This window comes from Hakea prostrata, chromosome 2, assembly GCF_041222555.1.
Source record: "Hakea prostrata isolate BN-2017 chromosome 2, UWA_Hpros_2, whole genome shotgun sequence".
Taxonomy (NCBI): Eukaryota; Viridiplantae; Streptophyta; class Magnoliopsida; order Proteales; family Proteaceae; genus Hakea; species Hakea prostrata.
The window spans coordinates 68,870,051-68,882,108 of record NC_142601.1 but is presented as its reverse complement, the minus strand read 5'-3'; the positions used below and the strand labels follow the sequence as shown (position 1 = coordinate 68,882,108).

The 12,058-nt window shown below is 38.0% G+C and overlaps 1 protein-coding gene across 1 annotated transcript; it reads left to right on the top strand.

The window, feature by feature from the left end:
• Positions 1 to 2,133: 2,133 nt before the first annotated feature.
• On the top strand, positions 2,134 to 11,808 carry LOC149026054 (solanesyl-diphosphate synthase 2, chloroplastic-like). The gene is made up of 6 exons (XM_089146284.1): positions 2,134 to 2,675; positions 2,803 to 2,927; positions 5,430 to 5,557; positions 5,659 to 5,762; positions 10,581 to 10,708; positions 10,802 to 11,808. Exons 1-6 carry the CDS (start codon positions 2,426 to 2,428, stop codon positions 11,348 to 11,350), a joined length of 1,284 nt encoding a protein of 427 aa, XP_089002410.1. The 5' UTR covers positions 2,134 to 2,425; the 3' UTR covers positions 11,351 to 11,808.
• The last annotated feature ends 250 nt before the right edge of the window (positions 11,809 to 12,058 follow it).

Below are 12,058 nucleotides of genomic sequence, written 5' to 3'. Positions count from 1 at the left end.
GCTTTATAGACTGTCTGGTTTGGCTCTGATGCAAAGGGCTGTTAGGTACACCGGGCACCGGGGCTCCCACATCCGTTGCATGGAGCATGTTTTGGGATCCAAGCACTTAACGCCCTCGCTCTGTTTTTTTATCCTCTCCTTTATAGTCTCTCTGATTGGCTAGGTCTAGACCTCTTGGATTTCCCACCTTCTCGCCTATCCTCCGTGTGGGTGTGTTCTATGTTCTTGCTGATTGGTCTGTAGAGTAGTTTTCAGGTAATCATTCACCATTTGGCTTCCGTCCTTGCATGAAGCAGCCTTTGTCTGGCCGCCATCTCTCTGCACGACGAATGCCAAGATCCAAGATTCTCTCTCTCTCTCTCTCACACGTACTGCACGAGTTACTCTGGGTTAGCGACTTTGCCGCTGGCAGTGCCGTAAAGTGTACATCATAGCCTGCGGTGTGTGCTTTCTCAGTCTTTGCTTGTATGCTTAATAATTGAATTGATCTCGGCACACATTACATCCCAGATTTGTGGCATTTTTTTTTCCTTCGTTGAAGTTATATGGACCTGATCCTTCAACAGAACAGCTACATGTTGGGTTGTCAGAAATCAAGACACCCAGGTGATCTTTGTTCTCAGGATAATATGATCAGGGGAATAGCAAATGAGTATAAGTTTGATAAGTTGTGTTGTATTCAAACTCCACGATGCAAAATGATATTGGCTCTAACTAAATAAAAAAAAAAAATAAATAAAAAAAGGCAAAACTTATTCGACCACTTTGAATCTTGTGGTCGAGATTTAACCACTTTGAATCTTGACTGTATGCTGCTGAGCAGCACTGAAGTTGAGCCTTCCTGAAAATAACTGTTTTTAGCGAAATTGCTTGGGTCATGGGCATTAAATGTGCATGACCGTCAAGCTGAAATTTCAGGTTAGATCTAAAATTTCGATCAAAATTGAATCTCGACCGTTGAATTTCAATGTGGTCAAAATTTTGATCCCATAGCCTATATTGTGTGGCTTGACAGTTCTGTGCATTTAATGCGTGAGATCCAAGCTAGAACTTAGCAATAGTTCAACACGTAAAGTGTGACACTGTTCAAGAAATGATCGTAAGAAGTATGTGTAATAATGGAAATTGACAAAGTGAAACTGCTGATAAGCATTAGCTTTTTTAGGTTGCCAACATATTTGATTTAGTACTGTTTCATCGAGGGTTGAGAGCTGACAATTATCATATTTGAGCCATAGTTAGGTTGACAGTTGGTCAGCCATTACAGGGCATTAAAAATATCCAAAATTTGGTGAGAAATGTTACAATAAAAATCATTTTCATTCAGATCTCCATTACAGTTCAAAAGATTAGATATGTATGTTTCAGATTCTTATAGGGCTTTCTGAATTCGGGTGACCCATCTAGACTCTGGAAGATTTGCACCTTCTTGGACTTAAAGATGTGATTTGTTTTGGTTAAAAGATCTGATTGTTTAACTTCTTATGTTTAGGGTTTTCTACCGAAGGAAAAAAAATGTTTTGGTAATTATTACACTAGTGACTAGTTGCTCCAGCCTCTTCTGTTCCTTCATCATGGAAGCAAGCCATTCAAACCTAAGCCAGGGCTGGCTCTTATCCAAAGATATGTAAATCCATTTGTTCAAACTTTAGTCCAAACTAAATATGGGTTAGCCCAGTATAAATCCTGGTATAACAGTGTTCTCGTGGAAGAATCACCATCCCAGATTTGCAGAGGATATTCTCTTGCTTCCTTTTCAAAAAATTTCCCCTTTTTTCCTGGGTAAAATTGCTTTTTATTTTTTTTACTGAATGTTGCAAAAGGTTCTGAAAATCTATGTACTTCAATGGTCTGGCTTCTCCCTACAAGTGACACTTTAAGGCATCTGGTAACCACTCAATTTTTTCCTATCAAGGATAGATGCCCCCACCCTAACTCTGTTCGTCTCTCCCAATCTTTCATCTAAAATAAATAAATTTGTGAATGCGTCATCAAACGCTTCTTGTCTGCTTTCTCATTCGTTGATTTTCTCCTTTCAAAGCTCAAATGATAAGGGTATGAGTTATACAAGTTACAGACCTCATAACTCATTACCATGTGGACCTCGAGTGTCCATTCAAAATCTACTAACTGAAGTTTTCTAATAAATAAATAAAATGCTCTGCTCTTGAAACTTTATTCTAGCCTGCCTTGCTTCTCCTCTCTGAAAATGCTTAAACTCAGTTCGAGAATAGAGACCCAGTGGAGATCCCTTCCGATTTTGTGATTCTGTAGAGTTCATGTTAAAATCCACGTTTTTTCTTTTTTCTTCTTCTTGTGGGTCGGTTGTATAGCATGTTTTTGAAGTGGGCTTTCATCAAGGAAAAAAGGGCTGATAGTGTTTCGTTCATGTGACTGAACTCCCATCATTGGGTTTTGATTGTTGATGAGAATGGTGTCAATCGTGTGTCGGAATTTTGATATTAGTGGAGTTGGGTTAGATTTGGTTGCTTCTGCGCGTTCTTCCAATCGATGTGGAACTTCTTATAATGGAATCTCTTTCAGGAAATGCTTGAGGGAAACAGCTGGGAGTGTTACCGGAGGATGTGGAACCCGGAAATTGGTTTACAAGCGGAGTAAGAGCTCTGGGAGTGGACGACTTGCGGCTGCGCAAACCCCTCAGGCATTGCTTAATGGTATTTGTTCTTCTGCCAATGAGAGTTGCCCTGTTTTCTGTGTATCATTAGTTCATTTTGCTTTCAACTATGTAGGATTTTTGTGACAGTTTATTTAGTATTTTGGGTCCGAATTACATGTTTTCAGTGTTTGCTCAAGATCCTAAATCAACGTTGGATGTCAATCTGAAGCCTACTCCCCCTGTTTCTGTATCAAATTTAATGGAAGTGGTTGCTGACGACCTATTGACTCTGAATAAAAATCTGCAATCAGTAAGTATCCAGTTGACTACTAAGACAATATTTGATAAAACATGAGTTTTTGTTCCAACTCTTTTTTTATTTTTTCAATTTATATTTTGACATTTCTGTGATTGAAAAGTTTATTTTACCTCCGTTTCAATCTGTATTGATCTCTATTGTATCTCTAAAGTATCTGACTACATCTTTTTCTGATTATGTAATTGGCCTTTGGAATAGGCAAGACTTTTCTGGGTGGGATTTTTTATTAATGCCATGATAGCTACTGCTCTCTGTAACACGCAATACCTTTTTTATGGGACTTGGAGCAAACATGATAGAAACCCTGAAGCCCCTCCTCTCATGATTTTGAGATAGCTTCTAAACTTGCAATCTGAAGGAAGGGGCTTGGTATTCCTCAGTTGAAACGTCCGCCAAGAAATAACAAGGTAACACGTAATGAGTAATATATGGGGCCATTCTTTAAAGAATTTGTCCCAAATTGGATCTTAAAACCTGTTTAAAATGCAATGGGTAACAAAAGAGAAGAAAAGAAATGAATGAATGGACTTTGTTGATTCATTCATGTGATGTGCAATTCTTCACTCTATTCTTGTTCCAATTCAGCATCACAAGTATAAATTAAAAATATGACCTGCTTTTTAGTTGCATCTACATTGTTGAGTGGTGAGATTTCAGACTTGATTGTTTTACTGCTCCTTTTTTTTTTTTTTTCCCGAAAGACATTCATTTTTGGAAAACTGTGCTAATGAGTCCTAATCTTCTGTGCAAGATTCTAAGTAATGAATTTGAACTGAAATTTTGCACTTGTCTATATGCTGCTTCTTTGAGGTGCTTTATTACTTCACGGTTATTTTTGAGTGCATTATCCTGAATGTCTTGGTTAACTTAAATATTAATACACTTCACTGCCTTGAACCATCTGCATCTTGGTTCATGCAGTAGCATAGACTCTGAGGTCTAATGGGTTTATCAATAGTCAGTTTTCTGAATGGGCATGATGTACACAAGGATGTAGTTGTCAAGTTGCCCTTTTTTTTAGTAGTGGGGGAGGGTGGGATTGTGTCCAAGTTCCCTCTGGTGCCTTGGGTCTCCTTTGCCTTTCTGGCAGTTCACCATTGTGTCCCCCAAGGGGCTGTCCTAGTAACGAGTGTGTACTCTTGGGCTTTTGGTGTTGATTAGGTTTTCATTGAGTGTATAACTAGATGGGCATCCAAAGCTGGAATTTTTATCTAAATGGATTTATTCAGTTATTCTATTTATTGTATATGGATGATCAACTTAATGAACTTTGAAACACTTCTCTGAGTAACTTATCATTAAAAACGATTCACTTAAATACTTTTACCTGAGTTGGAAATTTTTCTTGGTGTCAAGTCTATCTTCACCTTCTAAGGCTTTTCAGAGTTACTGCTTCTGACTTTTCACTTCAGGGTGAATAGCAGCTTCTAAGGGTTAATTCTTCTATTTAGACGAGCATGCCAGAGGTTTGAGAGCTCAGTTACATAAATATATTGCTCTCATGATCTCTACCTTCTCCGGATTGTCATTGGCCCAAGAAAGTTTGAAGTTTTGTCATTCTATCCAATCTCTGAGTACTAAAGGCTCTAGTTTGTGGTGCAAGGGTAAATAATAGGAAGAAACAGACTCATTCAACAGTCCCGTATTTAAATTATAATCCTTGGAATAGTGTGTTCATTATTACTTTAGCTTTCTTTAGTTCTTCTCCATTAGGTCATCCAAGCATAACTTTGAGTGGGACCTTAGAATCTTGAGATGATCCTTTCCATGAAGTGATTGAAGTGTTAGTGCTATTTTGACCATTTTCAACACTCACTTTTTTGCCTGTGTTTCAAGTTAACAGTGCAATATAGATGTACTCTATCATATAGATAAACTCAGATTAGCAGAAATGAGGATGGTAAGATGGATGAGTGGCAAAACTAGGATGGATAAGATAAGAAATGATCATATTAGAGTTGGTTGGGAGTTGCTCCCTAGTGATGGGGTGGGGCCGCCCCTTCAACGGAGACCTATAAATGCCCTTGTACGGAGAAGTGATATAATTCATATTGAAGAAACTAGAAGAGCTAGGGGTAGACCTAAGATAACCTTAGGAGAAGTGGTGAGAAAGGATATGTATAGCTTAGGCCTTGTATCTGCATGACCTCGACATACTAATTTGAGGGCAAGAATCCATGTAGCCAACCCCATTTAGTTGGGACAAGGCTTATTGTTGTTGTTGTTGTTGTATCTAAGTTATGAACTGTGCAATATGGATGTACTCTATCTGAGTTTGTGAACTTGATGGCCAAAAATGATTCGTACTTCACATATGCAGTCTCAAATTAAAGAACGTGTCATTTCAATGTTCTCTTTCACCCTTACTGCTGAGTATCTTTTGCTTCTAGATATAGCATTAGTATTTGAAATTCTACCACCGGAGCAGAATGTTACAGCTTGCTGCTCTAAGTTTGACTCTATAACTGTTCACTAACCCAGATGTTTTATTAGATTGTTAGTGCAGAAAACCCAGTTTTAGAATCTGCAGCAGAGCAGATATTTAGTGCTGGTGGAAAGAGACTACGACCAGCTTTAGTATTCCTAGTTTCAAGAGCTACAGCAGAAATTTCAGGCCAAAAGTAAGTTCTTCCAGTTTCTTTTCTGGTGATATAATCACTGTTCATGTTGTTAAGCACTTAAACCCTCTGGATATTTGACCTCTGCACTGCTTTGATTTCAGGGAAATCACCCAAAAACATCGACGCTTAGCAGAGATAATTGAAATGATCCATACGGCCAGCTTGATACACGATGATGTATTAGATGAAAGTAGCATGCGAAGAGGTAGGCCTCCTATCAAATTCACAAAATTCGTTTTGTCTGTCAAATTTTCGACCTTCATGTAAAAAGCGGCTACACTACCTCTCAACCAGGATCAAATTGTTTGAGAAACTCCTGAATTAGGCACCAAGCATAGTTACCAGAGTATTCCATGACAACTGTTTCTTGGGAGCCATCTATTGGCTTATTCTATAGTCAGCTTTAGCATCTCTGCTTCAGTGTAGCCATTAGTCACTGTCCTAACAGTGCATCTCATGCTTATGAACACAATTATGTGCAGATATTTTCCACATTTCAACATGTCTGTCCAGTCTACATCTTATAACTGAAGTTTCAAGAATAATTAAGTTTGATTTGTCTGTAAATGAACTAATAATCAGCTCATTACAAAGAAATAATTTCATTCATAGATAAATAGTTGATAGCTGCAAGGTTGCTCCATTGTGACCCAGAGGTCATGGCTTTGAGTCGGAAGCATCCTCTCTGCATAGGGGCATAAGGCTGCATCGCTCTGCCGTCTGTACAGTGACAGGAGTCTCATGCACCGGGTATGCCCATCTATAAAATTGTTGATTGTTAGATATAACTGACACATATGCCGGCACATGATCCAGTGTACTGTAGGAAAATTTCTTGTAACATAGCATGGGGAGTCAGTGGTAATTAAGCAGTTTTGGTGTTCTATTTGTTAGTTTTTGCACATCTAATACATACTATCTAGGTTTTGAGCCTTCTCTCTAGCATATTAATGGGAACAAGGTCCATGACTTGTCATGAGCCCCAAAACCTTAACCAAATTGAGCTATAGACTGTACTGACTGTCTAGGTATTCTCTGATTTTGAATATCCCCCAGTAATAAGATTGTGACTCATCAACATTTAGTTCAAAGCCAGGATTTTGTAAAAAGGATTGGTGTAGCTAGAAAGAAGAGGTCCAACTAGGGGGCCATTCTTGCAAGATTTAATTCAAAAGGTTAGGGTTTTAGAGCTTCAGGACATTTAGTTAGTTTCTTGGGGTACACAAGAAAATAGCTTTTAGTGGTTAGATGTGGATGAAACTTGGAGGGAAGTTAGGCAGTGAATAAGTCAACACATCTTCCCCCTTTTTATAACCCACCAACACTAGTTGATTATGGTAACTCTCTCTCCTCCATTTGTCATGTTTGCAAGGGCCTATCACTCTTTTTCTAGAGGCACTGTTACCCTCTATATATTACTAGCGCTGTAAGCCTTTCCCAGTGATATTGAATGGTCAAATGTGTCTTGGCTTGTGCTATTATTATTGCTGTGAGATATGATTCAGTGGTGAGATGCCCTTGTGGTTGGTGAGAGACTGACTGAGTCCATTGGTGAGAGGTCTTGGTCAGATCCCCTTCTTTCCCTTTGTTCTATTTTATTTATCTACAACCCTAGGCATATCAAAGCAATCAAAGGCCTATTATAAGGATGAGATCCCTGCCCTGGTGTGTCATTGTGTTGAGGATGTTGTTAGTCATATCAAGTTCTAACACTCCATTGAAGCCATTCCTTCTTTCCACATGCCCTGTGGCATCTTGTTTGAAGTTCTGTTGCATCAATTTTCACTTTCTTTTATGATTTTCCAATCTTTCCAGATGATCCTCGTGGGAAATTCATCTATCGTTATTGACCCTCCATCAATCGGAAATTAACCTCCCTCTGATGGTTAGTTCTGCAACAGATTTGTGAGTTACTAAATCTAATTTTTCCAATGTCATGCCTGTGTTGTTATCTCTCCATATAAATGTCAGTTTGATTGGATACTTTTGGGGAATGTATCTACTCAGTAGACCTCAGCTTTGACCAAATTGGTGACCATCTGCCCTACAGATTGATAAATTTTGGTTGTTGCTAAGTCTGTTACTACCAGTGATCCAATCATTGGATCCCTATCAAAGTTGGGGATATTGTTTAATGCAAAAGTCAACCTCGAAACAGGGAAGAAACAGTGAGAAATAGTGCAACCAGTATCAACACAATGTGGACGAACAAAATGGAATATAACTGAAACTTTATTGCCAAACAGTGAGAAATAGTGCAGCCAGTATCAACACAATGTGGACGAACAAAATGAAATATAACTGAAACTTTATTGCTTGATTTTTTTTCTTTCAAATACATATGACAGAGGAAATGCATATTGATAAGAAAAAGAAAGGGTGATGGGGATAGGAAAGCTTAGGCTATCTTAGTCTTGGGTCTCTCACCTGCTGATATCTCAGCTATTGAACACTAGTCTTTCTTGGACCAAACACTTGCAAGCAAGCAGTGGAAATTTCATTAAGCAGTTCTTCCTTCCAGTACAATTGGAGGGGCCTATTTTTAGCTTCGCCTAAGCTTCAACAAATAGAAAGTCTCATAACTGGCTAACTGCTAAGCAAACTAGGATAGAAGTCCAAATTTGCTAAACAACAGAAATAGAAATTCCCTATTAATCTAGTTGCCATAAATCAAAATAGAAACTCCTAAAAAAAATAGCTACAAACTGAAATTAAAAGCTACCTAGATGATATAAAAATTTAGAACTGCAAGTAGATCTGAACTATGGCAGCATAGGATAGAATCTTCACTTGGATCCTAATAATCTTCTAAAAAACATTACCACGGATGGCAAATATGCACTCACACTGTTCACATGAACATTCCTGTTAATGGTTTTCTCTTCTTTTTTCTTTCTTTCTTTTTTTTTTTTTTTTTGGGGGGGGGGGGGGGGGGCTGGCAAATCTGAACGATGAACAGATTTTTGTTCTTTTTTTCCTTCTAGTTCTGATCTATATCATTGTTCCTCTGTCTCAACTTCCCATTCGATCAGAAGTTGGGCTTGGTCTGAGCCTTGGTTCCTTAGCCAACGGTTTCCTTTTTTTTTTTTTTTTTGCGGGATTCCAACCCTGGGGTTCTACTTGTAGGTTGGGTTAACTTTGCTGCGTAACTACTTCAGGTTTCCTTTTGCATCAATGAAAACCTTCACATGTTGTGCCTATAGTAAGCACTCAGAGGCACTAACAGTCTAACAATTGCTGGACATTAGCAGCATCCAACTAGGGCTTTGAATCACTTTTATAATACCAAGAAAACACAACAGAATAGTAGTTTCCACCCCAGTTTATCAAACTAGATATACTGACACAGTATAGCAAAACTATTTCACAGAGCAGATCTGCATGAAGGAAACTGAACTAGTTTCCAGAAAATATCATAACCAGATCAATGTTGAAGCTTTCTCCAAATTTATGTGAAATATTGCAGACTCACAAGATGTTAAAACAAAACTCCATGTGAATATGAAATTCCACTGCTTCAGTGAGATTTGGATGATATGTGTGATTTTGGTATTATTTTGACTTAAACAATATAGTTCTTTAATATAAAATGTATTCTATCAATGGAAACAGAATGAAAATTTTACCCATTTTGCTGGTTTCTGCTGCAATGGGAAACTCGGTTTTTTGTATTTGATACTTATGAAATAATTTATAATTTTTTGTTCATCCCTAACACATATTTTAGTTTTTTTAATTTAACTATGCGTGTCCTAGTATTAGATTTTGTGTGGGATTTGCCATATTAGAGATATTTATACAATAGCACGCAGTGTATGCTAGTACTACCAACCTTGGGTTTGAAGTGAAACCACCATTTTGTGTGTGTGTTTTTTTTTTTTTCAGGTCTAAAGGTTCCACCATGTTGAAAGTTTAGATTAGGGTTCCCTAGAAGGTTCGAGGTCCAATGTGACCATTTGGGCCTCGAAATCATCCATCAGAACTATCTCACCAACCAAAATATTTCATGACACCACAATATTTTGGTTTCGAGCTTGGTCAACAATAGGATCAAAACCAAAACCTAGAGCCTTGAACTAGATCTCAAAATAGAGGCAGTTAATGTAGGAACTAAAACAGTTTGATTGACTAAATAATGTATCAGAAACCAAAATTATGAAGTTTTTCAACTTCTTATGTAATTTATTTATACTTTTTTTTGCCATCTCCTATTTTGTCAGGGGAGCATATTTAAGCATGAGGGGGGGGGGGATCCATCCATAGAATTGGTTCTCGTCATTATAAAGAAGTGCAAATGAAGACTCGGCGGGCCATGGGATAGCACCGGCGCTACTGACATCCTCTTTCCTTCTCTATTCTTTCGCGCATTTCCTCTGTCTAGTGGTGGCAATTCTGTCATCGACCAAGATGCCACTTTTTATCTTTTTTTCAGTAAAATGGTTTTTTATTTTAAGACCCATTTTCTATGAAGAAATTTGTTATGAATAAAGTTTAAGCAAGCAGAACTAATGAAGAAAATGTGGTCTACAGGATGTTAATTTCTGTCCAGTTGCCAAGGAATTGTTTATTGCCTGAAACTGCCGAGTTGGTCTATGCAATTTGTTTTTACTTTTAGGGTAGGTATGCAATTTGTTTTTACTTTTAGGGTAGGAATCTATGGTATTGTATTGTATTTCAGTACGATGATTTCTGGTCTTTTAAACCAAAAAAAAATTGTTTTGGGCTGAATATTTGGGGGGCCCTGTATTGTATTGTATTTCGGTACAATGATTTCTGGTCTTTTAAAACAAAAAAAAAATTCTTTTGTTTTGAGAAGATCTTGTAAATTATTTTTCTATTGGAAGGAGCAGAGCCCATGGAAAAAGAGATGATCCAAACCTGCACCATGTAAAATGTACATGCATGAACTAATTTTAATTGCTATTTTGGTCTTTGGGAAATGCTTTTGACATGGAATGTTTAGATTTGACCATGAATTTTTTATAGTAATCTTTTGGCACCTGAAACTTGTTAATTATTTCAGGCAAGGAAACCATTCACCAACTGTATGGTACACGGGTGGCAGTACTTGCAGGAGATTTCATGTTTGCACAGTCATCATGGTACCTTGCAAATCTTGAAAACATTGAAGTCATAAAGCTTATCAGTCAGGTACACTTGGAATACCTTGCAATTCCTATACATGAAGTGAAACATTTATGTTGGTGTTAATTGCCTTCTAACTGTTTCTAGGAATTCTGGCAGGTTATCAAGGACTTTGCAAGTGGTGAAATCAAACAGGCATCAAGCCTGTTTGACTGTGATGTTAAACTTGAAGAATATTTAATCAAGAGCTACTACAAAACAGCCTCGTTAATTTCTGCAAGCACCAAAGGTGCTGCTATTTTTAGTGGAGTCAACAGCAGCATATGCGAGAAGATGTTTGAATATGGAAGGAACCTTGGCCTATCGTTTCAAGTTGCTGATGATATATTGGATTTCACTCAGTCAGCAGAGCAGCTAGGGAAGCCTGCTGCCAGTGACCTGGCAAAAGGAAACTTGACTGCACCTGTCATTTTTGCTCTGGAGAAAGAGCCAAAACTGAGAGAACTCATTGAATCTGAGTTTGTTGAGTCTGGTTCGTTGGAGGAGGCTATTGAATTAATCATTAAATGTGGGGGAATTGAAAGGGCACAAGCTTTATCTGAAGAAATTGCTGCTCGGGCAATACAGAATCTGCAATGCCTACCTATGAACGAGTTCAGATCTTCACTTGAAGGGGTGGTTAGGTACAATCTTGAACGAATTGATTAGATGATCAATTATGCCACTGAAGTAGGGTGATCTCAAGCATCTGGAGGTCCTTTCCCCTGCTAGTGACAAATTCCATATTCATTGTCTGCTCTGTTTCCCTTTATTTAATTCATTTACCTCATCCTTTCTGCTCCATAAACTTGACGTAATGCCTTCCATGGCATGGGAGTGTTTGCTGAAGCCAAAAGCTCTATCCTTCATGTCTCTGCCACTGGAAATTTGTTCAGGGAAATAAAGACTGAACACCAGAAATTCTCTAAATACAACCTTTCATTGTTAATACCCATTTGGCATAAGGAGTTGGCATTGTAGGCTATAGATGAATACTGTTGTGACATGGTCATCACATAATGTAATTTACTGAATATTGAATGAAACCCTTTCCAGATCTGTTTTGAGAGGGAGATGCCATTGCTTATGTAACAATACTTTGGGAATATCATTCATCTTCTTTCTGATCTATTACTAGTTAGTAAGTGTTTGTTCTTTCTGATCTGTTTTATTAGCAGTAAACAGCAGCATTAGGAGGGGAACTATGCTTGGAACTGGGAAAAGGAGCAAGTCTGAACCTTTCTTGAATACCAGGGCATCTTAAAAGATCTTGCAATTGTATTGGATTTGCCTGGAAACTCACCCTTCACCACCTTTACCCACACTTAGCCACTTTAATAGTTAAATTCCCCAGCTTTTCTTGGTCTGAGCAAAAAC

What these genes read in the sequence shown, in the direction of transcription:
- LOC149026054 (XM_089146284.1), top strand. Translation starts at nt 2,426, where the DNA reads ATGAGAATGGTGTCAATCGTGTGTCGGAATTTTGATATTAGTGGAGTT. An exon ending in CCCTCAGGCATTGCTTAATG is followed by an intron (nt 2,676 to 2,802) that starts GTATTTGTTCTT and finishes ACATGTTTTCAG; the next exon opens with TGTTTGCTCAAGATCCTAAA. An exon ending in TCATAAAGCTTATCAGTCAG is followed by an intron (nt 10,709 to 10,801) that starts GTACACTTGGAA and finishes GAATTCTGGCAG; the next exon opens with GTTATCAAGGACTTTGCAAG.